At 32.2% G+C, this 24,742-nt stretch overlaps 1 protein-coding gene across 6 annotated transcripts in view; it reads left to right on the forward strand.

Annotated features, from left to right (window-relative positions):
* OSBPL8 (oxysterol binding protein like 8) overlaps positions 1-24,742 on the forward strand; it is a 206,475-nt gene that overhangs the window by 34,745 nt on the left and 146,988 nt on the right. For 3 of the 6 annotated variants that reach the window (XM_031937856.1, XM_031937857.1, XM_031937861.1), the window contains one exon: positions 1,037-1,147. The exons of 1 other annotated variant lie outside the window; for it this stretch is intronic. In XM_031937856.1, the coding sequence (XP_031793716.1) occupies positions 1,103-1,147 (45 nt within the window). In that variant the 5' untranslated portion in view covers positions 1,037-1,102. Of the gene's footprint in view, positions 1-1,036; positions 1,148-3,647; positions 3,811-24,742 lie in introns of all 6 variants that reach the window. 2 more of the 6 variants (XM_031937859.1, XM_031937860.1) reach the window with 2 other exon arrangements.

Here is a 24,742-nt window from a genome sequence, read left to right on the forward strand (position 1 = left end):
TACAAGACAACTGTATATCATTCAATTACATTTTTTTTCAATCCATCAAATGTAAGCATGCACATTTGCTGAAATATGGATAAAGTTTATCTACTTACCAGGATATATACAAACATTTATAAAAAGAAAAGATTATGCTCTTAAAACATTTTTTTGGCTAAAATATTTTAAATGACATTAATTATGCTTTCATTATATTGCCAGTGTAAGCTTATCTTTAGTCCTGATATTCAGTACTTTTAAGGTTTTGCTTCCTTTTACTTATTATGTCGCAATATACTTGACTGAACTAGACTTTTCTTATCTTTTTTTAAAGCTTTTCATTGCATTTTTCTTTTGGGCTAAAATCAATTATCATATTTTACAATATATAAATTTGAATAATTTGAATAATTAAACTATTTACATCAATTGGAAACTAGATATATTGATCTTTTTTTTTTTCTTTTAGTTTTAACAGATGGGGGGGGGATATATAGTACTATATATGTGGAATAACCTACAAAATGTCAATATTTATCATGTTTCTTTAAGTCATATGGCACTTAAACTTGAATGAATCACTGACAGATTTTCTCTCCAGAGGTATAATCTATACTTTTTTATCCTCTTTGACTTGTATATAACTTCCTATAAATTTTATCCAGGCTTGCACCCAGCATTAAGGCTGGCTATCAAGAAAAATTCTGAACCACTCCAAATAGAATTGTTTTCTCACTTTGCTTTCTCCTCCATGTAGCAATTTTAAGATCTACATATCATTTATTACTTATATGATATTTTGTAAAGGTTTTAGTTCTATTAATAAATTATTATCAGCTCCTTTAAGACAAGGATTATATAATTTTTTGTACCAACTTAGTTTCTAATTCAATATCTTGCTCTTCTAAAACTTAATATTTATTGATGTTTTGCAAACTTTTGTCCAAAATTTGTAATGTTCCTATTTAGTTTCTTTTCTTACTACTACTAATAAATCAATCTCTCTCTTTGTGTCTGTTTCTGTCTCTTTTTCTTCTTCTTTCTCTTCTTCCAGGATATTCAGATTTGCATAATGACAAAGTATTAATTGAAAGAGAAGCATAACAAATCCTTATACAGCATGGAAACAGTTTTGGCAGAAGGCGGGGATCTTGAACGAAATTTGGTGAGTGTTTTAAATATAACACTGAATTTTATTTTAAAACGGGGAAAAAAACATTTAAGTTGGAAGAATCTGAGATCATCAAAAATTTTGTCTAGTGCATGTGTGAAAAGATGATCTACAATCTCTATTTAAAACACTTTGAGTGTAATACATTTCATCCATTATTAAAAAGTTTTTTTTTTTTCTTTTTTTGGTTTTAAGCCAAAAATCTATGTTTAAATATCTATTCATTTTTTTTTAAATTCTGGGGGACTAAGCAGAACAAGGTCTTTAAAATAATGTCATACTTTCTCACATATAAATGTGAGATAAGTTTAGGATCCTGATACTGAGAGTAAAGTACTCTATCAAAAACTGATAAAACCCGGGTAAGTTATATTTATAACATTTTCCTTATCTTGTTCACTAACTGTCAAAAAAACGTCAGTTATCATGATATATCCTAGTGTAGCCATGCTGATTCATTGTAGTCCGTACTTCCTTTTCTTTTTTACTAATCATCATTTTAGTGATACATTATGACCTAAAATAGATTTTGGGCTTTTTTTTTAAAAACCAGTTCCTGTGGTCCCTCTTTTCTCATACATGATCTTTTAAATAGGTTTTGTGAAGACATTTTTAGGAGGAAAATTGATGCTTATTTTTATGAGTATTGCTACAGAACTGATAATGAGTACTGCATTGAGCTTTCTTCAGTAAATACTTGTCAAAAGCCGAGTTGTTTAAATTAGCAGTTAACTTCAGTTATGAACAGTCTGTCCTCACATGAGAAAGTTAAAACATCCTACTTGATTATCATAGTTTCTGTATGCTAATTCCAGATTTCTTTTTGAGTTTTAAAATAATTTAATTAATTATATTTTTAATAATTTTAAGTTTATAAATTAAAATATGTTAAAGGAGCATAAATAGTAGTCATTGACATTATAAGATTTATTAAGTGATTTCTCTAAGGTTCCTAAAATTAGTTAGCAGTGGATTTGGAAATAAGTTCTTTCCTTTTCAGTACTTTTTTCCTACTCCGTTGCTTGCCTCTCTCAATTCTCAAGTAACTGTAATTTAATAATGCAGTCATGAACACAAATACATATGGTTCAGGGTTAAATGTGATATGGAAAAATTCAGAAAATCTTTCGTACAAAAATATTACAAAATCATTATTTAGATCAGTGAAGGCTTCTGTAGAATTGACGTGAGGTGGGTCTTAAAGGAAGAAAAGAATTTGATGAAATTGAGATTACATTTCAATTCAATATATTCAATTTGAATATATATATATATATATATATATATATATTAGTGTGTTATATAACTGCCTAAAATGGGCAAAATGAGATCGGAGAAGTGCAGGGTGGGAATATAACTTTGTGAATGTGGAGAACGCGTGTAGAATAGGGATAGGTTTATATATCGCCTTCTTGTGGAAATCTTTAAATGCTGGGGTTTATTTTATCCCATGAACTTTAGGGAGCCATTGAAGGTCTTTGAACAGAATTGTAGTATGGTACTAGAAGAGTTATTCACAAATTAAATGAAAAGTGAACTATAGAGATGAGAGACTGGAGACAAAGTGATAAATTGAGACTATCAGAGTAGTTCTTCAGAGTAATGAAAGCTTAAACTAGGGTGGTAGCAGTGTGTGTGATAATGAAGAGGCACTTATGAATAGGTGCTACCAAGATAGAATCTATAGAACTTGGCAGCTGGCTCTGTGTAGGAAGTAAGGGAATGAATCAAAAATGATTCAGATTTTTAGTCCTAGTAACCAGGAGGATAGTGATGCCATCAACAGAAATTGAGAAGATTTCTGTTTTGGATATGTTGAGATGCTATTGACATAACCAGATGTCTAATTTGGGATTTGGAAATGAGGTGCAGGAATTCAGGAAAGAGATCAGGGCTGAATATTTCAATTTGGTAATCATTTACATAAAGGTAATATAAAGGAAGTAGGAGAAGAATAGAGATAAGTGAAGGAGTTGGGAGGAGACTGGTCAAACAGGAGAACCAGGAGAACAGAAGCCCAGGGAAGAAAGTATCAAGTGGAGTGAAGCAACTGTTCTAGATACTCATAAATGACTAGGGAGATTCAAATTGGAAAGGGATTATCGGAGTGATAGGAATTATTTTGACTGTCTTGGTAGTTGTTTTATTAGAACAGTGGGTTCAGATTATACAACATTTGACATATTTATAGACTATTTTTCTAGAAGTTTACCATTGGAGAAAAGATTTGATATATTGAGGGGGATGGTATAGTGAAAGGAGGTTATTTTTAGGATAGAGACCTAAGTATGCTTATTATAGGTAGAAGGAATAATTGATGATGAGTGAGAGACAAGGAGAAGCAGCTCATGGATTGAGTGGATAGAGTGCCAGGTCTGACATCAGGAAGACCTGAGTTCAAATCCAGCCTTTGACATTTACTAGTTGTGTGACACTCAACAAGTTATTTAACCTTGTTTGTCTTGGTTTTCTCATCTAATATAATCAACTGGAGAAGGAGAAAACACCAAATGATGTCATGAAGAGTTCGATATACCTGAAAAGACAGAACAACAAGAAAGAAAGGGATTTATTAAACATAATTCAGTGAAATAGAAGTGAACATCACTGATAGCACAAGTGCAGATTCCATCCTAATATTTTTTCTGAACCTAGTGGTAAGTGACCAGCAAAATAAAGTATCATATTTCAAAAAGCTAGTGGTTTGTTTACTTAATGTAGACGGTGAACTTACTGAAGTGGGAATGGCTGTTTGTTTTACTAAAATTGATCTTTTAGGTTTTGATGGGGGGAAAAAAAGATTAATAAAATTTCCTCAGAGTTTAAAAAAAAAGTGCAGGTACTTTACAAAAGTAGAATATAATTATAGCCTATCATTCTACATGTTAATTGAATAAAATTTTCATACATTGCTTACCCTTTAGATTTCTCTTTTACTTTATTAAGAAAGTATGAGCTTAACAAATGCCCCCAAAAGAACATTTTCACATACAAAAGTAGAATAGAAAAAGAGGATTATATTACTTAAAAATTGTCTAGTGTTTCTTCAGATTTTCTCTGCTTGTGCCTAGAGGACTCCTGTTCTGCTTTAAGTCTTCTTGATTTTTCACCAATTTGCCTTGAGGTGTAAATTTGTTCTCTTTGTAGAGCTTGAAATTTACTGACATACTCTACCATCTTCCTATCTAATTGCTTCTGAATTCTTGGATAGTAGACCATGTGGTACAATATTTTCTAGTTAACAGTTTAGTTTCCCTTATAATTTTAACTATCTTTTTTTGAATGAACTAAAGTTTCTCATGATGAAAATTTTTGATTTTATCCTTTGTAATCCTGTACAATGAAACTCTGTAATTGTGGAACAAATTTCATTTCCTCCTCCTGTAATTTCTAAAAACAGTTGTTCAAATAGTAAACCCATACTATATTCAGAACAATATGACAAAGAATTGTTTTCTATTCTTAAGGAGCATATGTTTTACTAGAAGGTATACTATTGACAAGGATAAAGAAATACGGAATAATTTTAGGATATTGAGTATAACTCATTATTATTATTATAATAATGAGTAGTAGTGAAAATTCATATGTTAAAACATATAGCTTTGACAATAGCTCTCAAATTAATTGTATATTTTTAAGAAAAGCTTTCCTTTTTGTATGTCACATCTCAAAGTATTCCTATAACTAACTCCTTTGTAATAGTGAATGGAGAGAGATCTCTAAAGAGAAAAGATTTCCAATGTATTGTAAGGAAAACATATGAACTTTTAAGCAGTGTTTAATGAATACATTCTTAGAATCACTAATTGTGACCAGTTGTGCACTGAACTTGTTGAAAATAGAACATGTTAATGCAAGCAAGTTAGTTCTTAAATCTAGAGAGTTCATATGGAGTTTTTTCTTTATTAATAATAAATGTATGTAATTCTAGTTCTTTTTTCTTTTTTTCTAAATTCATTTATTTAATATTTTCTCCCAGTTAGATTCAAAACATTTCTTTACATTTATTTTTAAGATTTTTGAGTCCCAGATTCTTTCCCTTATCCCCTCACCCACAATTAAGAAACCACATGTTAAGTTATGCAACACATATCCATAAAATTCAAGTTGTAAAAGAAAACATAGACCTCTCATCCTAAGGAAAATAAAAACCCTCAAGAAAAGTCAAGTTGACAGAGAGTATGAGAGAATGAGAGAATGCTTTCATCTATATTCAAACTTGATCAGTTCCTTGTCTGGGTATGGAAGAGATTTTTCCTAAGTCCTTCAGAGTAGTTGTGGATGAGATTAACAAAGTCATTTACAGCTGGTCCTCCCAGAACATTGCTATTACTTTGTATACAGTATATTCATTTTGTTCATGAAGTACTTTCCAGGTTGGTTTGTTTTATTCCTGAGAACATCCTGCTGTCATTTCCCAGAGAACAATAATATTCCATCAGAGAATCTTGCCTTGAAAATTTTTTTACAATTACCATATATATTCTTTCTTCTTTCACTGTCTCTCCTCAGGTGTTTTGCTACTGACTATTCCTTCTATCTATATGTCTTCTCTTTTATCACCCATCCTCCCTTCCCATATCCTGTTCTTCTCCGTTTTCCATCAGGTTAAGATAGATAGATTTCTCTCTATATGTTATTTCCTAATTGAGCTAATTCTGATGAGAGTAAGGTTTACTCACTCATCCTCTCCTCTTCTTCTTCCTCTCCACTGTAAAAGCTTTTTCTTGCTATTTTTTAATAGCAAATAATTTGCACCATTACATTTTTCTCTTTTCCTTTCTTCTAGCACTTTCTTCTCTCACCTGTTGATTTCATAATTTTTAAAAAAAAAAACATTTTATCCCTTCATATTCAACTCTCACCTCCTTCTAACAGCCATATGAGTTAAAAGTATCATCCTCCCATATAGAAATGTAAACAAATAAACCTTATTAAGTCCCTTATGATATTACTTTCCTAATTATCTCCTATATTTGAAAAACAGATTTTCTATTTGGCTCTGGTCTTTTCATCATAAATGCTTGAAAATCCTCTGTTTCATTGAATAACTGCCTTTTCTTCTGAAGATTATACTCAGTTTTTTTGGGTAGGTGATTTCTTGTTTGCAATTCTAGCTCCATTGCTCTCTGGAATATTCCAAGGCCTTCAGTCCTTTAATGTAGAAACTGCTAAATATTGTGTTATCCTGACTATGATATTACTATACTTGTAATTATTTCTTTCTGGATGCTTGCAGTATTTTCTCTTTAATCTGGGAGTTTTGGGATTTGGTTATAATATTCCTGGGAGTCTTCATTTTGAGATCTTTCAGGAAGTGATTGGTAGATTCTTTCAATTTCTATTTAACCCTCTGGTTCTAGAATGTCAGGACAGTTTTTTCTTGATAGATGATGTCCAGATTCTTTTTTTGATCATGACTTTGAGGTAGACCACTAATTTTTAAAGCATCTCTCCTGGATCTATTTTCCATGTCAGTTGTTTTTCCAATGAGATATTTCATTTTTTTTTTTTTTTTTGTATCTTGATTTCTCATAGACAGCTTCCATTTGCTCAATTCTATTTTTTTCCTGCTGAATTTATTATTATTATTATAACTTTTATATTATTATTATTATTATTTTTATTATAACTTTTTATTGACAGACTGTATACATGGGTAATTTTTTACAACATTATCCCTTGCACTCACTTCTCTTCCAACTTTTCCCTTCCCTCCCTCCACTCCCTCCCCTAGATGGCAGGTAGTCTTATACATGTTAAATATGTTATAGTTCACTTCTGATTTTCCTTAGTGAACTTTTGTACCTCCTTTTCCAATTGGCCAATTTTGCTTTTTAAGGAATTATTCTCCTCATTAGCTTTTTGTATTTCCTTTTGCACCTCTCTCAATTCTTTTCCTAATTTTCCCTTTATCTCTTACTTGATTTTTCCTTTTGAGCAATTCCCTAGCCTGAGCCAATTCTTGTTTTTCTTGGAGGCTTTAGATATAGGAATTTTGACCTTCTTATCATCTCCTGAGAGTGTATTTTGATCTTCCTTGTCAATATAATAATTGATCAGAAGCTTTTTTTGTTTACTGCTCATTTTCTTAATCTTTTTTTTTTTTCTATTCTGTTTTTTCTTCTGTTACTCTAAAATTTATTTAGAGTCATTACTTAAAGGTATTTAGAGGAGTTTGGGAGAGAGGTTGGGCAAGTTCCTGCCTTTACTCTCTGCCATCTTGGCTCTAGTTGCTTTTTCAGGGAAATAATTGGTATTTCTTTTAAGCTGTCCTGCTTAGGTAAACTTTTATCCATCCCCTCCTCAGATGCTTACCTTCTTATTCTTTTATATATTTTTGTTAATGTATATATTTTTATATTAATGTCATATTAAATACAAAAAAGGAATAATTCTTGTTTTTATGGTATAAGTTTTTCTGGCCAATACAATTTTCAAAAGACTATCTCTAAATGCTCTATAATTTTGTCTTTTTAGAAGGAAGCTTCTATTTGCCATGGGTAAAGCTCTTTAGATTACGATCTTTGATTTTTAAAACATGAAAATTAGTTAAATTTTTGTTTTTGCAGCACTTGGGAGAAATTTGCATTATTTTTTTAGAATGTATGGAAGCATTTCCTATCACATAAGGATCTGGAACACACAGGACTAGAAATTTAAAATGGGTGAAGTGATGACAAGGATAAATATCTTGTTTAAATTTGTCTTCTCTTGAAGAAACCTTTTTATAATTGGTATGAGTCCTATAAGAAAGCTGCATAGATTAGAACTGGAGGCTATATGCCTTATTTAGGGACCAACCTTTCCAACTGTTTAAAAGACTTTTAATACATTTACTTGTTTAATTAATCTAAAATTTGAGAGCATTTTAAAGAGAAAATAACATGATGGGAAGACATCTTTCCATAACTCTGTTTAAGGGGGAAAAAAAGTAGTTTGAAAATTCAATAGTTTACAACTTAATTCACTTAATGTATACATTTATTCTTCAAAGTATTCCACTTCCAGAAAATAAGGTGTTTAATTAGCTATTTATATTACCTATATAGATATTTAAGCCACTTGTGATGGTTTCTCATGTTTCTTCATATTCATGTAGATTAGAGTAACTGATTAATCTAATTAATTAATAATTAATATTTCATTAATTATTCATACCTGAATAGCTCTTTAACAATTAATAATATTTTTATAGTACATAAAAATTCCTAGTGCTTCTTTTTAATAATGCAAAATAATTTTTATGCAGAATTATCTATTATCATATTCTCGAAAAATTATTTCCAGAAAGGTGTGTTTCTATCTTTGAAGAAATATTCAAACAGAGCAAAATTTTTCTATCAAAACTTCTTTTCTATCAGTTAGTGGTGATATCGATTCTTGTTGGTCCCCTAGATTGAAACAGCTTTTGAGGGTCTGCAAGAATAGTCATATTTAATCTTACCTTTTTTTATTTTTATCTTCAACCATTACCTTGTTTTAGCATGAACCCTTCTGATAAGTGGAAATCAGATTTAGAATTATAAGATGTTAGTTATGAAAGAGGATTCATACCTTTAATTTTATATGTAAGGAAAATGAAGCCTAACAGATTTTGATTTCTCCAAAGTCAGACTGTTAATAAATTACAGAAGTCTGAAAACTCCCAATGCAACTACACTATATAACACCATTCTTATTTTGAATCATCCCTTCACACTATGAACACTTGAGATTAAAATCTGATTGCAGAAGAGAAGCGGAATAAACCTTGTTCCTACCTTGTGCCAGAAAGTACACTAAGCACTTTACAAATGTTAACTCATTTGATCCTCACAACAATCCTGTGAAGTATGCCATTATCTTCATTTTACAGTTGGGGAAACTGAAACAAGAAGTTAAATGATATACCTAGAGTTACACAGTTACTCTTTCTGATTCTAGCCCCAATGCTCTCCATTGTGCCTCTATGCTGCTTCAAAAAGAATAACATCAGTAATTCCTTAACCAACTACTAGTTTCCTTTCTTCAGTGCCCTGGGCTTTTTTCATCTTAGCTAAATGGCTTCCTATTTTCATATGACCTAACTATTTGACATGTGGATTTCTTTCTCTTTCCAGTGTCAAACCTCCTCTACACATATCCTACCTAGTTAGTTGGTTTTACTAGAATATATTAGGAAAATGGTCTATCATTACCAAAAAAGGAATAATTACAAATTTAAATCTCAGAAAGTATTAAAGTTAATGTTGCATTGCAAATTTAATCTAATATTTGGATTCTTATATGTTATAATCTACCTTTTAATAGTATGTAACATGTAATATTCCATGTAAATGAAAAGCTTATATTCTTTTTTTATTCTATTGTTTTGTGTGGCTAATACTCAAAGTTGATTTTTCTATCATAAGATATCTTAGTATACAGATGGCACATAGAATCCAAAAGGAGAGAAATTTTTGTTAAGTTCAAGTCTAATGAATAGCTTTTTTGGGTCTGAGAGAATAAAGTTAATATGATATTAGCAGGTTGCTTGTGGTAGTTTGATCTTGTGTAGTATGATATCCTTAATGAATGATATGGTAATAAATAGAGGTTGTGTCTTGAATGGGGCTAAATAGAATACAGTCTTATGTCTCCATATAAAGAGATGGCCAAAATAAAATTCAAAATAAGATAAGCTCTTATTTCAGAGTGTAAAACAGAATCATTTACTGCAATGTATGAGATTAGCCTTCATTTACTTAAATATTTATGTATGTGGGGTTTAAGCTGTCTTGAGTAACCTTGTTTCTCGATTATCACCTTCCACAGATAATGGGACTTGATCACCTGATCCTTAGCCAGTTTCATTTGAGGCCTCAAAATTATTTGATCTCTTTTTAGTGTGTATATTTTTGCATGACTGGTTAGCTCACATAGAGCAGATGATAATGAAAATGATATCAATTCTCTGATCTTTGTAGTATAATCATAGGCTGCAGATCCAATTCTTAATTGAGAACCTCGTTTAACATATAATGTTGTTACATGTATACAAATCATTGATCACAAAAATAAAATCAACATACCTTTATAGAATATGTATAATTATACATACACAGAAGCATGCATATGTATTCATCTGTGTATGAAATCTATGTATAAAAGACACTAGTGTGAAAACTGGTTTGATCTTTGCAAAGCCATTAAAACATTTGAGGAAAAATAACTTAGAGATATTATTGATTAGGCATCCATTAATCAAATTACTAATGGGGATAGCATCCTAATGCACTGGAGGTAGAGGGTGGGTAGAATACAAAATTTATATATAATATGGTGGTTGTCCTCACAGGTATATTAACAAATTTGGGGATAAGACATAATGCTTATAATCGATGACAAAAATGAAAAGTACATTAGCATAGTGACAAATTCTCATATTTGATCTCAAAAAAGCTACATATATACATGTGTGTGTGTGTGTGTTGGGTGCCATTTGTGGATTTTGAGCTGGGAAATGGCATAAAGTGGCATTTTGGAAAATTATTGCTAGCTTTATATAAGATATATAGGGGAGAGATTAAGTCCCTTAACTTTTGTTCCTCGTTTTCTCTATTCTTAAAATGGGATGGAAAGAAATTTGGACTAGATGATCAAAGATCTATTCTAGTTCTAAATCTATAAAACTGTGATTCTAAATCTGTAAAACTGAATTCATTTAGTACCATTGAGAATAGAAAGGGAAGGATTAGAGGAAGAAGTACCATATAATAGATTTTGTGGCAATATGTTATGATATAGAGGATGAGGAAGGAGTCAGAGTTTACTGTGATTTTCAGCTTCCTGACTTGGATGGTGGTAGTATTAGTAATAGAAATTGGAAAGAATGAAGGAAAAAATAAAAAAGAAGTAAAGGAAGTCCACAGAGAGTAGAAGCAGTAGTAAAGAAAGCATGATCTGAACATCTTATGAAGTGGTAATTTGGGCAGGAGAATAAATACTACTCATTATACTAAGTGCTAAAGATATAAAGAAAAGCAAAACACAGTCCCTTATTCTTAAGGACCTTAAAGAATTGCATTGCATGCAGGATATATACAAAGTAACTTCAGAGGGATGGCACTGACATGAAGGGGAAGAATCAAAACAGGCCTCTTAAAACATGGAAGTCTTGAGATTTTATCTGAGAATTAAAAGCCAGGGAAGCCAGAAGGTAGAAATGAGTTTCAGGCATGGGGAACATAGGGGCAGGGGAGGGAAAAAATGAAGTGGAGGCACCAACCTGTAGAACTGGAAGATGGAGTGTCATGTTCAAGGAAGAGCAAGGTGGCCAGTGCTAGTGAATAGTAGAGAAAATGGGGATGAGTAAGCTGAAAGAACACTTATTGACTAAATATATAGCATTTATCAAGGGCTTACTACATGCAGAGCATTGTGCTAATAGGTGATGATACATATACAAAAAAAAAAGTAGTGCCTGCTCTTTCCTTTGCAAAGAGAATGATTGAATAGAGAAAAGAGCAAACAAATAAATTGAGAATGCAACTAAGATACTAGAAAATTAACAAAAGAAAAATTCTCAATTAAATACCGGATTGGAAATCCTAAAAATCAAAGAAAAGTTTTATTAAACTTATTTTCAGTTTTATTAAACTGAAAATAAGAAAACCATTGAGCTAATAAGTAAAACTTTTAAGCTAGTTTTATGAAAAACAAACAAACACCACAATAAAACAGGTAAACCATTGGTTAATTTGATTTTAAAAAGGAAAGAAGAAAACCAGAGGACTACTATCAAAAATGAAAAATGAATTCATCACTAATAAAGAGGAAATAAAGAATTATTTTGCCTAGTTATATGCCAGTATATCTGACAGTGTAAGTGAAATGGATGAATATTTACAAAAAATATAAATTGCACAGATAAGAAAATAGAATACTAAAATAATCCCATCTTAGAAAAAGAAATTGAATAGCCATTGATGAAATCTGTCTTTCTCTGTCTGTCTGTCTGTCTGTCTCTCTTTCTCTCTTTTTAAACCTTTTTAGCGTTAAAACATAGGCATGGATAATTTTCAACATTCACCCTTGCAATACCTTGTGTTTGAATTTTTTTCCTCCCTTCTACTCCCTCCCTCCCCTACATGGCAATTTAATCCAATATATGTTAAACATATACATTTTTTCTATACATATTTCCAAAATTAAAATGCTGTACAAGAAATATCAGATCAAAAAGGGAAAAATGAGAAAGAAAACAAAATGCAACCAAACAGCAACAAAAAGTGTGAAAATACTATGTTGTGATCCACATTCAATTCCCACAGTCCTCTTTCTGGGTTCAGATGGCTCACTTCATAATAAGATCATTGGAACAGGCCTGAATCATCTCATTGTTGAGCCACATCCATCAGAATTGATTACTTGTAATCATCTTGTTGCCATGTACAATGATCTCCTGGTTCTCCTCACTTCACTTAGCATCAATTCATGTAAGTCTCTCCAGGCCTCTCTGAAATTGTCCTGCTTATAGTTTTTTAACAGCACAATAATATTGCATAACATTTTTATACCAGTTATTCTCCAACTGATGGGCATTCACTCAGTTTCCAGTTTCTTGCCACTACCAAAAGGACTGCCACAAATATTTTTGCAAATGTGGGTTCATTTCCCTCCTTTAAGATCTCTTTGGGATATAATCGCAGTAGAAACACTGCTGGATCAAAGGGCATGCATAGTTTGATAACTTTTTGAGCATAGTTCCAAACTGCTCTCCAGAATGGTTGGATTCATTCACAGGTCCACCAACAATGTATTAGTATCCCAGTTTCCTCACATCCCCTCCAACATTTGTCAATATCTTTTTCTGTCATCTTAACCATTCTGAGAGGTATATAGTGGTACTTCAGAGTTGCCTTAATTTGCATTTTTCTGATCAGTAGTGATTTAGCACATTTTTTCAAATGACTAGAAATAGTTCCAATTCTTATAAATTGGAGTTAATTCTTTATATATTTAAGGAATGAGGTCTTTATCAGAATCCTTGAATGTAAATTTTTTTCCCCCAGTTTATTGCTTCCCTTCTAAATTTGGTTTTGTTTGTACAAAATACTTTTTAATTTTGTACAATAAAAATTATCTATTTGGTGTTCAATTATAAGTTCCAGTTCTTTGGTCACAAATTCCTTCCTTCTCCACAGATCTAAGAGGTAAACTATGCTTTGTTCTTCTAATTTATATCACTATGTCTAAATCATGAACCCATTAATTCCCTAGAAATTCTTGACCTTTTGTTCTTCCAGATGAACTTTATTATATTTTCTAGCTCTTTAAAATAATTTCTTGAGATTTTGATTGGAACGGCACAGAATAAATAGATTAAGTAATATTGTCATTTTTATTATATTAGCTCAACCTATCCATGAGCATTTGATATTTTTCCAATTGATCTGGTGGATTAATTTGGTGGAAAGTGTTTTGTAATGGTGTTCATATTGTTCCTGACTTTGCCTTGGAAGGTAGATTCTCAAATAATTTGTATTATTGACAGTTATTTTAAATGGAATTTCTCTTTGTATCTCTTACTGCTGGACTTTGTTGCTAATATATAAAAATACTGATGATTCATGTGGATTTATTTTGTATCCTGCAACTTTGCTAAAGTTATGAATTTTTTCTAGTAGTTTTTCATTGATTTTCTAGGATTAGGATAACAATCATATCATTTGCAAAGAGTGATAATTTGGTTTCCTTATTACCTACTTTGATCCCTTTAATTTCTTTTTTTTTTTTTATTGCCAAAGCTAACATTTCTGATACAATATTGAATAGCAATGGTAATAGTGGACAACCTTGTTTCACCCATGATCTTATTGGGAATAGTTCTTGTTTATCCCCATTACATCTGATGCTTGCTGACGATTTTAAATAGATGCTGTAAACAATTTTAAGGAAAACTCCATTTATTCTTATACTCTCTAGAGTTTTTAATAGGAATAGTGTTGAATTTTATCAAGTGCTTTTTCTGCATCTGTTGAGATGATCATATAGTTTTTGTTAATTTGGTTATTGATATAGTCATTTATGCCAATAGTTTTCCTAATATTGAACCAGCCCTGCATTCTTGGTATAAATCTTACTTGGTTGTGGTGTATTATCCTAGGGATGATTTTCTGTAATCTTTTTGCTAATATTTTATTTAAGATTTTTGCATCAATATTCATTAGGGAGTTTGATCTATAATTTTCTTTCTTTGTTTTCATCCTACCTGGTTTACGTATCAGTACCATGTCTGTGTCATAAAAGGAATTTGGTAGGACTCCTTCATTCCCTATTTTTTTCAAATAGTTTATATAGCATTGGGGCTAATTGTCTTAGGCAGTTTATTATGCCATACAGCCTTGTTGATATTCATTTTTGCAAGAGTGATCAGCATATGGACAGTAGACAATCCTCAGTCACCATTCAGAGAAGCAGCTCATGGACATTGCATATGCATGGTATCTACCAATGGGAGGAGAGTCAATGCAGCAATGAGCAGCTCACTCACAGGTGAGAAGCCTTATTCAGGCATCCCTGCTAAGGTAGCCACTGGCTGTGACCCTCTGACTCACTTGTTCCCTCTATGATAAATCAATGCTACTTGCTCAACAAGGGTGGTTCTGCAAAGTGGCAGAAAAACTTACTGTGTATCAAAGGTCGAGATGGCCTCAGTACTCCCTCTAGGCAGGGTCCCATAAGTCAGCAGAGAGTTGATTAATAGCTTGTTGAATTCCTTTTCCTAAAATGGGATGATTAATAATTTATTTCCTCTGTTAATCTGAATAATCTGTTTTTGTAAAATGTTCATCCATTTCACTTAGATTATCATATTTATTCGCATACAGTTGGGCAAAATACCTCTAATCATTGCTCTAATTTCCTCTTTATTGGTGAAAAGTTCACCCTTTTTATTTTTGATTTTTTTCTTTGATTTTTCTAATCAAATTAAGGTATAAACAATTTTGTTGGTTTTTTCATAAAACCAGCTCTTAGTTTTGTTTATTAGAATTCAATATTTTTTTACTTCCACTTTTATCCATCTCCTTTTATTTTGAGAATTTCAAATTTTGTATTTAATTGTGGGTTTTTAATTTGTACTTTTTCTAGTTTTTTTTTAGTTGCATTCCAATTCACTAAACAATCTTCTCTTTCTCACTTTTATGCAAATAAGCATCTAGAGATATAAAACTTCTGCGCTACTGCTTTTGTAGTATCCTATACATTTTGGTCTCATTTCTCATAACTGTCATTCTTTTGAATGAAATTATCAATTGTGTGTGATTTGTTGTTTCACTCACTCATTCATTAGGATAAGATTTCTAATTAATTTTTGGTCTGTTTTTCCCTGATCCTTTTTTATGTGTAATTTTTATTGCATACATGATCTGGAAAAGATGAATTTACTATTTCTGCCTTTCTACATTTCATTTTGAGATTTTTATGCCCTCATGGTCTTTTTTTTTTTTTTTTTTTTTTGGTAGGTTCCATGTACTGCTGAAAAAAAGTATACCCCTTTCTTTCTCTCTCTCTTTCTTTGAAGATGTATCATACCTAACTTTTCTAAAATTCTCTTTACCTCTTTAACTTCTTTCTTATTTATTTTGTGGTTTGATTTATCTATTTCTAAAGAGAGTAAGATTGAAATTCCCCACTAGTGTAGTTTAGTTGTCTAATTCTTACAGCGTTTTAAACTTCTCTTCTGGGAATTAGATGCTGTACTGTAATGTTCTGGTTGGTTTTCTGGAAGTCTCTGGACCAGCCTGCATTTTAACTGAAGCATAGCCAGGTGTTAAAGTCCATATTCTTTATTACCTTTTATTATTTTTATTATCTTCTTCAAAGTCTAGTTTCCTTGCCTGGGGCCCGGGCTATTTTTCTCAAGAAAGCTTAAAAACTCAAGTTCTGGCCCATAACACTATACCACTTGGTACATACATATTTAGTATTGATATTACTTCATTATCTGTAGTATCTTACTTAGCATGATATAGTTTCCTTCCTTATCTCTTTTAATTAGATCTATTTTTGCTTTTGCTTGATCTGAGGTCAGGATTGTTACTCCTGCTTTTTTTTTTTTTTTAACTACAACTAACATAATGCATTTTGCTCCAGCTTTTTACCTTTACTCTGTATATATCATTCTGCTTTAAATGTGTTACTTTTAAACAACATATTGTAAAATTATGGCTTTTAATCTAGTCTGCTATCTGCTTCTGTTTTATGAGAGAGCTCATTCCATTCACAGTTAAAATAATTAATTCTGTGTTTCCTGCCATCTCATTTTCCTCAAGTTATACTTTGCTCTTTTCTTTTTCCATTTCCCTCCTCTTCAGTATTTTGCTTCTGACCATCACCTCCCTCAAGCCCTTGGACTATTGATTCATTCATTCCATCTCACACCCTGTGGTGGCAGGGCTGTCCCTCCTGCATTTTCTCCACTGAAACCAAGACTCCTGGAGGGCCTTTAAGAAAGCTAACCAGGCCCCAGGAAAGGAGACAGGATTTTGAAAGAAATAATAAAGACTTTAACCCCTGGCTATTCTTGTGGTGATTACTCTACTGAAACAAGGCTGCTCCAAGACCTCCAGAAAACCGAACTAAGAATATTATACCTTCCCCTATTTTTCTTTTAACTGTCTTTTACAATCCTTTTTGAATTCTTCCAGGAGAGCCTTGTGAGATGGGAACCAACTCAAATAACCCTTTGAGGCTTCATCTGGAGATGACTTGCTTTTAGTGTCCTTAGGTTTTGAAGTCTGTTTTTTTTTCTCCATAGAAACTGTCTATGGTCAGAGTTCTTTTTATTTTTATGCTCATTTTTTTAAAGGTTCAGGTCTCTTCTTAGGGCAGAGGGGAGAATGTCCCAAGCTTTCTCTATAGGTGACAGCAACTGCCCTGGGTTGGTGCTGCTGATTTCCGGTGCTGAATGGGCCTGATGATGTCCCACCTTATTCTAGTGTTCAGAGGCTCACTATTTATTTATGCCTTTTGTATTTGTGTTGGATTTACTAGTGTTGGTTCAGCTAGTCTATTGATCTACTGGCCTGTAGTCAGGACAGAGTAGCCAATGCTGCTGTATTATGACTAAGAGCCTCTTTAGATTCCCTGGTGCTTGAACATCACACCACCCTGGGTTCCTGTGCCTGCGCTTGGGATACTCCTCTGTGCATGAATATCTTCCAAAATATCTTCTGCTGGAAATTTGTTTCACTGAAAATATTTGTGGTTTCTGTCACTTGAAAACCAGTTCAGAGGTTTGATTTGGTATTGATCTGAGGGATGTCAGGAAGAACTCAGATAAAGTGGCCTCACAAACCACTTTGATCAAACATTTAAAGATTGATCCCAATACTATAAAAACTGATTAAAAAAAAAAAAGCAAAGTTCTACTAGATCCGTTTAAGACATTATATGGGGCTGATTCTAAACCAGAAAGAACCAAAACAGAGAAAGAAAACTATAGACCAATTTCCTTAATGAACTTTGATGCAAAAGATTTTAAATCAAACACTAACAATATATCACAAATATGGTATACCATATGGGATTTATACCAGGAATACAGGGCTAGTTCAACATAAAGAAAACTATTAGCATAATTGCATATCAGTAACTAAATCAACAAATTATATAATTATTTTAAGAGATGCAGAAAAAGTCTTTGACAAAATACAATACTTATTCCTATTAAAAATACTAGAGGGTATAGAATAATGATAAGTAACCTATCTGAAACTATCAACAAATGTCTGTAATGGAGATAAGCTAGACTTCTGAATAATATTAGGGAGTGAAGCTTTCAAGGATGTCTGCTTTCATCACAGTTATTCAATATACTAATAAATATAGCAAAAAGGAGAAGAAAAAGAAATTGAAATAAGTATAGGCAATGAAAGAACAAAACTATCAGATTTTGTAGATGATAGGATGGTTTACTTAGAGAATCAACTAAACAGCTAGTTGAAGTAATTAACAACTTTAACAAAGTTAGATATAAAAAAGTCTCACATAAATTATTAATTCTTCATATTACCAGCAAAGTCTAGCAAGAAGAACTAAAAGGAGAAATTTAATTTGAAATAATTGTAGACAGTATAAAATACTTGGGAGTTTACATCCCAAGACAAAACCAATGTCAGGTCTAACCTGCCCATAGGTAGGCTGATCCAATATAATAAAAATGACAATTCTACCAGTCTGCCAATCTACTCATTCAATGAGTCAGTCAGCTGAACTACCAAAAATATTTTAAAATATCTAGGAAAAAAAAATAATTGCAAAATTTATCTGGAACAGAAAAAGTCAAGAATATCTAGGAAATTCATGGAAATAAATATGTAAGATGGTAGGCTAGCAAAGCAGTAATCCTCAAAACAGTCTGTTTCTGGCTAAGAAAGAGTTTTGAATAGGTGGAATAGAATAGGTACACAATGCATTGTAGTAATAACTAGTTATTATTCATTATTTACAAACCAAAAACTCTAAGGCTTTAGGATAAAAATTCATTGACAAACTTCTGGGTAAATGATAGTGGTAAATGCAATAATAGAAATTAGCTATAGATCAACATCTCACATTGAAATATCAAAGTAAGTCCAGAATGACTAGATTATTTAGACACAAAGGATGATAACCAAAAAGTAAATTAGGAGAGCTTGGACAATTTATCTGTCAAATCTGTGAATAAGGGAAGAATTTATGAAATGTGAAATAGACAATTTTAGTTAAAAAAAATTAAGTTTTTGCTTAAGTTTAATTAGAACAGAAAACTGGAAACATTCTTTTATTGGAAATCTCTCTGATAAAAGCCTAGTTTCTGAAATATATAGAGAACTGAATCAAATGAATAGTCAGTTTTCAGACTGATTTCAGAAGAAATCAGTTTATCTGTAGTTTAAGGGAAAAAGTGTTTTGTCGTTATTAATTATAGAGAAATGCAAATCGAAACAATTCTGAGGTACTACCTCAAAACTAACAGATTGGCTAATATGATAGAAATTATGACTATGGGAAATGTGGAATACTTTTGCCTTGTTGGAGTTTCAATTATTTTGAAGAACAATTTGGAACTATGCCCAAAGGGCTATAAAACTTCATATTCTTTGATTCAGCAATGATGTTTTAAGTTGGGTATCTCAAAGAGAATTTTATTGGTGGGGTGAAGAGTTTATTTGACTAAAATTATTTAAAGCAGCACTTATTTGGTGACTAAGTATTAGAAATTGTGGGGATGCCAATCAGTTGAGGAATGGTTGAAGTTGTGGTATATAATCATGGTTTATTTTTTTATTTCGTGTGTGGCATACGATTGTAATGGAATATTACTGTACATAGGAAATGCAGGATTTCAGAAAATGTGGAAAGACTTCTGTGAACTGCTGAGCAATGAAGTGAGCAGAACCGGAAGAACATTGTACACAGCAATAGCAAAATGTATTTATGATGAACAACTATGAATGACTTAGCCTTTCTCAACAATATAGTGATCTGAGACAAAACTGAAAGATCTATGATGAAAAATGCTATCTATTTCCAGGAAAAGAACTGATGGTCTCTAAATACAAACTGCAGCATACTATTTTTCACTTTAAAAAAATTGAGTTTTCTTACACAAAATTTTTAACATGAAAACATTTTGCGTTATTGTACATGTATAATCTGTATCAGATTGCTTAGAGAGGGAAGGGACAGGAAGGTTAGAATTTGAAACTCAGGCCTTTAAAAAATACATTACCATTTATTTTTATATGTAATTGGGGAAAAATACAGTATAAAAAATTATTCATTTATGAAATGTCCAGTGTGTTAGATTCTGAAGGTATAAATTGAAAAGTAGAATCAGAATATCCCTCAGGAATTTAACAGATAAGGGTCTGTTTATGAACTTTTTAATGTAGGTATGGAATTCTTTTTCTTCCATTGTCCATCAGAATTCAATTTATTACCTGTCTGGCTTTTGGCACAATTGAGACAGAAGACCAAAAACTGTTTTCATTTGCTTTCATGTCCTCTTTTCTCACTTCTAAATTTTTGTTCCTTGGTTTCCATGTTCAAAATGCAATGGAAACTGCTTTCTCTAGAAAAGTTACTAGTAATCTCCCAATTGCCAAGTCTGATAACTTTTTCTCAGTCTTAATTCTTGACCTTAATGTGACAATGAACATTGTTAACTATCCTCTTTTCATGGATATACTCTGTTCTGTGGATTTTTCTGACAATGTTCTCTTTTCCTTATAACTTTTCATTCTTAATTTTCATGCTTCTAACTGTGGGTATAACAAAACGTTCTTTTCTTGGCCTTCTTTTCTTGTATATATGCAAGCTGTGTAATGCTGGAGAAACTGAGCAAGACAGAGGTTAGAGACCAATTTAATGGTTTATTAAATGTAGAGATATACTGGGAACAAATAGATCTTGGTTCCAGGGCTGGACGAGACTATCATCTCAAAGAATCCAGCACTAAGTATCAGAGAGCAAGCTTTTTTATAGGATAACAAGAACAATTACATAATGGGGGAGGTAACTGGATGGGGATAACCTAATTGGGGGAGGGGAAGGCACCTACTTCAAAAGTAAGACATAGTCCTTTCTCTCAAGGAACTTAGATTCAAAAAAAGGAGATAACAAAATACATTTAGAGGTATAGTGGCCAGTAAAGTTTTATTTTAGTCTCTAAAATCACAAGGATGCAAAGGAACAATAAGATAGACTTGACTTTTTCAGAGGAAGTATTATTTTGATTATATTCCCCATACCAATAAGTGGAAATCGGATTGTCTTCTCCATTTCAAATAGCATAGTGGAAAATGACCTTGATGGGTTCACCTTCTAAGCATAGTCTGTGAAGGTGTTCAGAGTTAAGTATGTACTTTTAAATGACCTCTTATAAAACTAATTGTTAGTGTTTCTTCATTGATTGTAGGGAAAGAAAACAAAAAAGACTACAAGAAGAGTTTTAGAACAGTTGTATAGAAGTATAAACTAATATTACTATAGACTTCAGGTGTAAAATAAAATTATAAATTTAAGGATCAAAGTGAACCATGAATGGACAGTTTCTAAAAGATGTTTTCTATAAGGCTTTTTTTTTTTTTTTTTTCCTTCAGTTCTCATCTTGGCTATAACAAATGAATTCCAACAGGCTTCTTTCTGAATTAACTTCATGAGTGAAGAAACTGTATTGGGACAATAACCATACCATTGTAATGCTGGAGAAACTGAGGCAAGATAGAGATTAGAGAGTTTTTAACATTTTATTTGAATTTTTAAGAGGGAGAGATTTTCTGGGGGCCAGATGAGAATCCATTATTCTCCCCAAGCTGAATTAAACTTTTGTGTCAAAGAATTCAGCATCACATGTGAGATTCCAATGATTTTTATATGGCTCTAGAGATCAGAGGAGACAAAGGGAAGGGGTAGAGTCCAAACACTGGTGAGTGCAGGAATTTTCAGGAAGGGACCATCAATTCAGTTTTGACAGGTTGGGGGATGGACCATAAGTTCTGATAATTTAGGAGGACTTAGGAGCTAGGATGTCTGAACTCCCCCTTATCTGAGATTAAACATTTATGGTTTATGACCCTAGAGTAGCCAGTCCTAAATTGTATCAGTCCTAATAGGAAGGGGGGAGGGAGGGTTGCAGCTCGGGTTATTGAGGCAGAATAATTTAGGGAAACTGTGGCATAACACCATCAACCTTTAATAGCTTTTCATTGTTATTGCTGAGGAAATTTGTGAAAAACTAGGATACAAAATCAAATGAATAAGTATACAAATTAGGTTGAGATCTTAAGGGTTATTTCTATATAGCAACAAAAAATATATACGGACCTATATTCATGTCTTGAATATTTTAGAATTCAAATGGCATTGATTTATTTTGATATGGAGCTACAGTTAATTTCATTTTTATTTCACATTAATTTAATAAAAATGCTCGGTGTTAAGAAAAATCCCTAGAAGATTTGTATGATGGCTTTGATTTTAGATTTGTTGAGGGTTTTTAATATTGTAATTGCTAATGATTTTTTGTGTTTTATTATGTAAAGGGGACTTAATGGAAATTATTGGTTCGGGCTGTTAGTATTTTAATATTATTCATGTTTTCTAAACATGAATACATTCTGTTGCTAATAATTTTGAAAGGAACAGTAACAACTTATGTAAGTAATTTTATTGAATAAAATATAAATACAGTAGTCTTAAAGAATTTAAGTCTTTATCCTTTGTGTAGTTCTGCATATTTTTTTTAATGCTGTTGAATCTAAACTTTCTCTTAAATTCTTTACTTTCTTGTCGTCAACTTGATTCAGTTCTTTTCTATCCTTACTTTGTGGTCTCTTTTAATTTCTCCTCCTTTCTGTGTTTAGATGTTTCTCCTCCTCCATTTTCTAGGACTTTTTTTGTATCAGGTAATTGGGGTTAAGTGACTTGCTCAGGGTCACACAGCTAGTAAATGCCTGAGGTCCTTTTGACTCCAAGGTAATATTACTCTATCCATTGACCATCTAGTTGTCCCCTCCTCTTCCTTTTTCTATTTTATTTCTTGCCCATTGTGATCTCAATGCCAGGAATTCCACTCCCACTTCTGTGTGTACAAATTTAGGGCATCCTTTATGAAGATAGTTGTCAGGAAACAGGGAAGCTTTATGTATTTATTCATTAATTTATTTATTTTGCCAGCAGTATTCAGTAATGGGCCACATTTTTGCCATCTAATAGTTAACTGCTCTTGTGTTAGCTATCAGTTCTGTTTAACCAGAGAAATGCAAAATTCATTTCAGACAAGTTCAGCTAGTTGTTTTTAAATCATAAGGATTCTTTGTTGTCCAGTTTCACCAGCCAGCTGATCCATCAGCAGATCAGCTAAAAAGCCTGGTTTCCTCATTTTTCCTTTTCCTCTAGAGATTGTAGCAAAGAGCTACAAGCCCTTTTGAGAGGTTTCATCACTCTTAGGGTGTAAGTAATGCCAAGTCAAAGTGGGTTTCATTGTTTATGCTGCTAACTAGCATCTTTTAATGTCCAGGCTAGCATTTTAGAGGGCCTTGGGACCAGCTTTGGTCTCAGCAATTCTCACCACAAGAATAGTCGGGAATAAAGTCCAAAGTCTTTATTGTCTCTAACACTTACTCATAGTCTTACCCAGTCTCCTCCATAGTGCAGGCAGGAGGAGGCCACCACCAGGATAGTCAAAGAATGTCTGTGGCTGACTTTGTCCTCAGTTTAAATATCCTATTAATTATATTAATTGTAGAACTATTACATTACCATGCTAAGTACTAAGTATATGTAAACTAGCTAACCATTGCCTCATCAATTCCACTGAGTTAACACCTTATTTCAAATATACTTCTTTTAAGTATACTTCTCCAGAGTTTGTCCTTTATATTATCTGAAGCTTTTCTCTCTGATGCCTCTTCCTGTGCCAGTTTCTTCACTTTATTCTGAGAAAACTGGTTTTTCCACCCCTTATGTGTCTTCAGTTCTTCTCTTTGACCTCTCTGTTAATTATCAGCCAGGTTCAGTGGCTTTCAAGTGCCTCAAATCAGAGCCAGTTTTAAACATTGTTTCTCTGAAAACCATTTCTTTACACCATCATCTTTTGTATTTTTCAGAAATAAAAACTTTTTTCTGTTTCTTTTTGTCACCAAACTATTAGTATGCAAAAGCAGTAATATTACGTTATATCATATGGAGAAGTTTCTTATTCTCAAATAGCTTCATTGTAAATTATGGTGACAGAAATTTAAAACTCCAAATTGGTACAATTTCTGGCATTGAGTCTTTTTGGCTTGGAAGTGCTGCTCGTGTTCTTCAGTTTTTTTTTTTGTTTGTTTTTTTTGCCCCATATATATTTTACAAATATGCCAGTATTTTAAATTGCCTTTTCATTTTCCTATCATGAAGTTGGTCTGTAAAACATGGAATAATATAGTCTTTAAAGAATCCAATTATGGCTGATATAAAAAAGCAATGATTGTGTGTGTGTGTGTGTGTATTTGTAATTGGTCTTTAACAAGATATAGTTAATTTTTTATTCTTTTTCAGTATTTTTTTGGTGCTGGGAATAACTACTTTCTCTCCATTCTTCCTTAGAAAAGTATTAATATATAGGAATGAGCTTTCTGAATTCTCTAAGCAATGTTTTGATCTAGAATCACGTTTTCCAATTTAGTTTTCTTTGTTCTATTTTCTCTACAAAAGAAAAAATATTAAATAACTGTTATATGTTAATGTCTGTGCTGGGGACACAAATGCAAAAAGTCTGATAGTCCCTGCCCTCCAGGAGCTTATACATTCTAATGTGAAAGGGAATTAATGGACCGAAGCAGGAGTTATTTGGACTGATAAATGGGGTCTCTTTAGTTAATTTCTCTGTAAAGTTAATTTTTTTTTTTTTTTTTTATGGAAGGGTAGGGAGAAAAGTTTATTGCTGACGAGAGGCTATGGAGGAGTGGATAAAGATTAGTGAGTCTTTGTTGGAATTTTATTGAGATAGTAATTTGGGACAGGCACTCACCAGTCTGGTGAACAAGGCTTAGGGTAGGGATATGGTCTCTGGTGGTTGGTAAAAATTAG

Source organism: Sarcophilus harrisii, chromosome 5 (genome assembly GCF_902635505.1).
Source record: "Sarcophilus harrisii chromosome 5, mSarHar1.11, whole genome shotgun sequence".
Classification (NCBI taxonomy): Eukaryota; Metazoa; Chordata; class Mammalia; order Dasyuromorphia; family Dasyuridae; genus Sarcophilus; species Sarcophilus harrisii.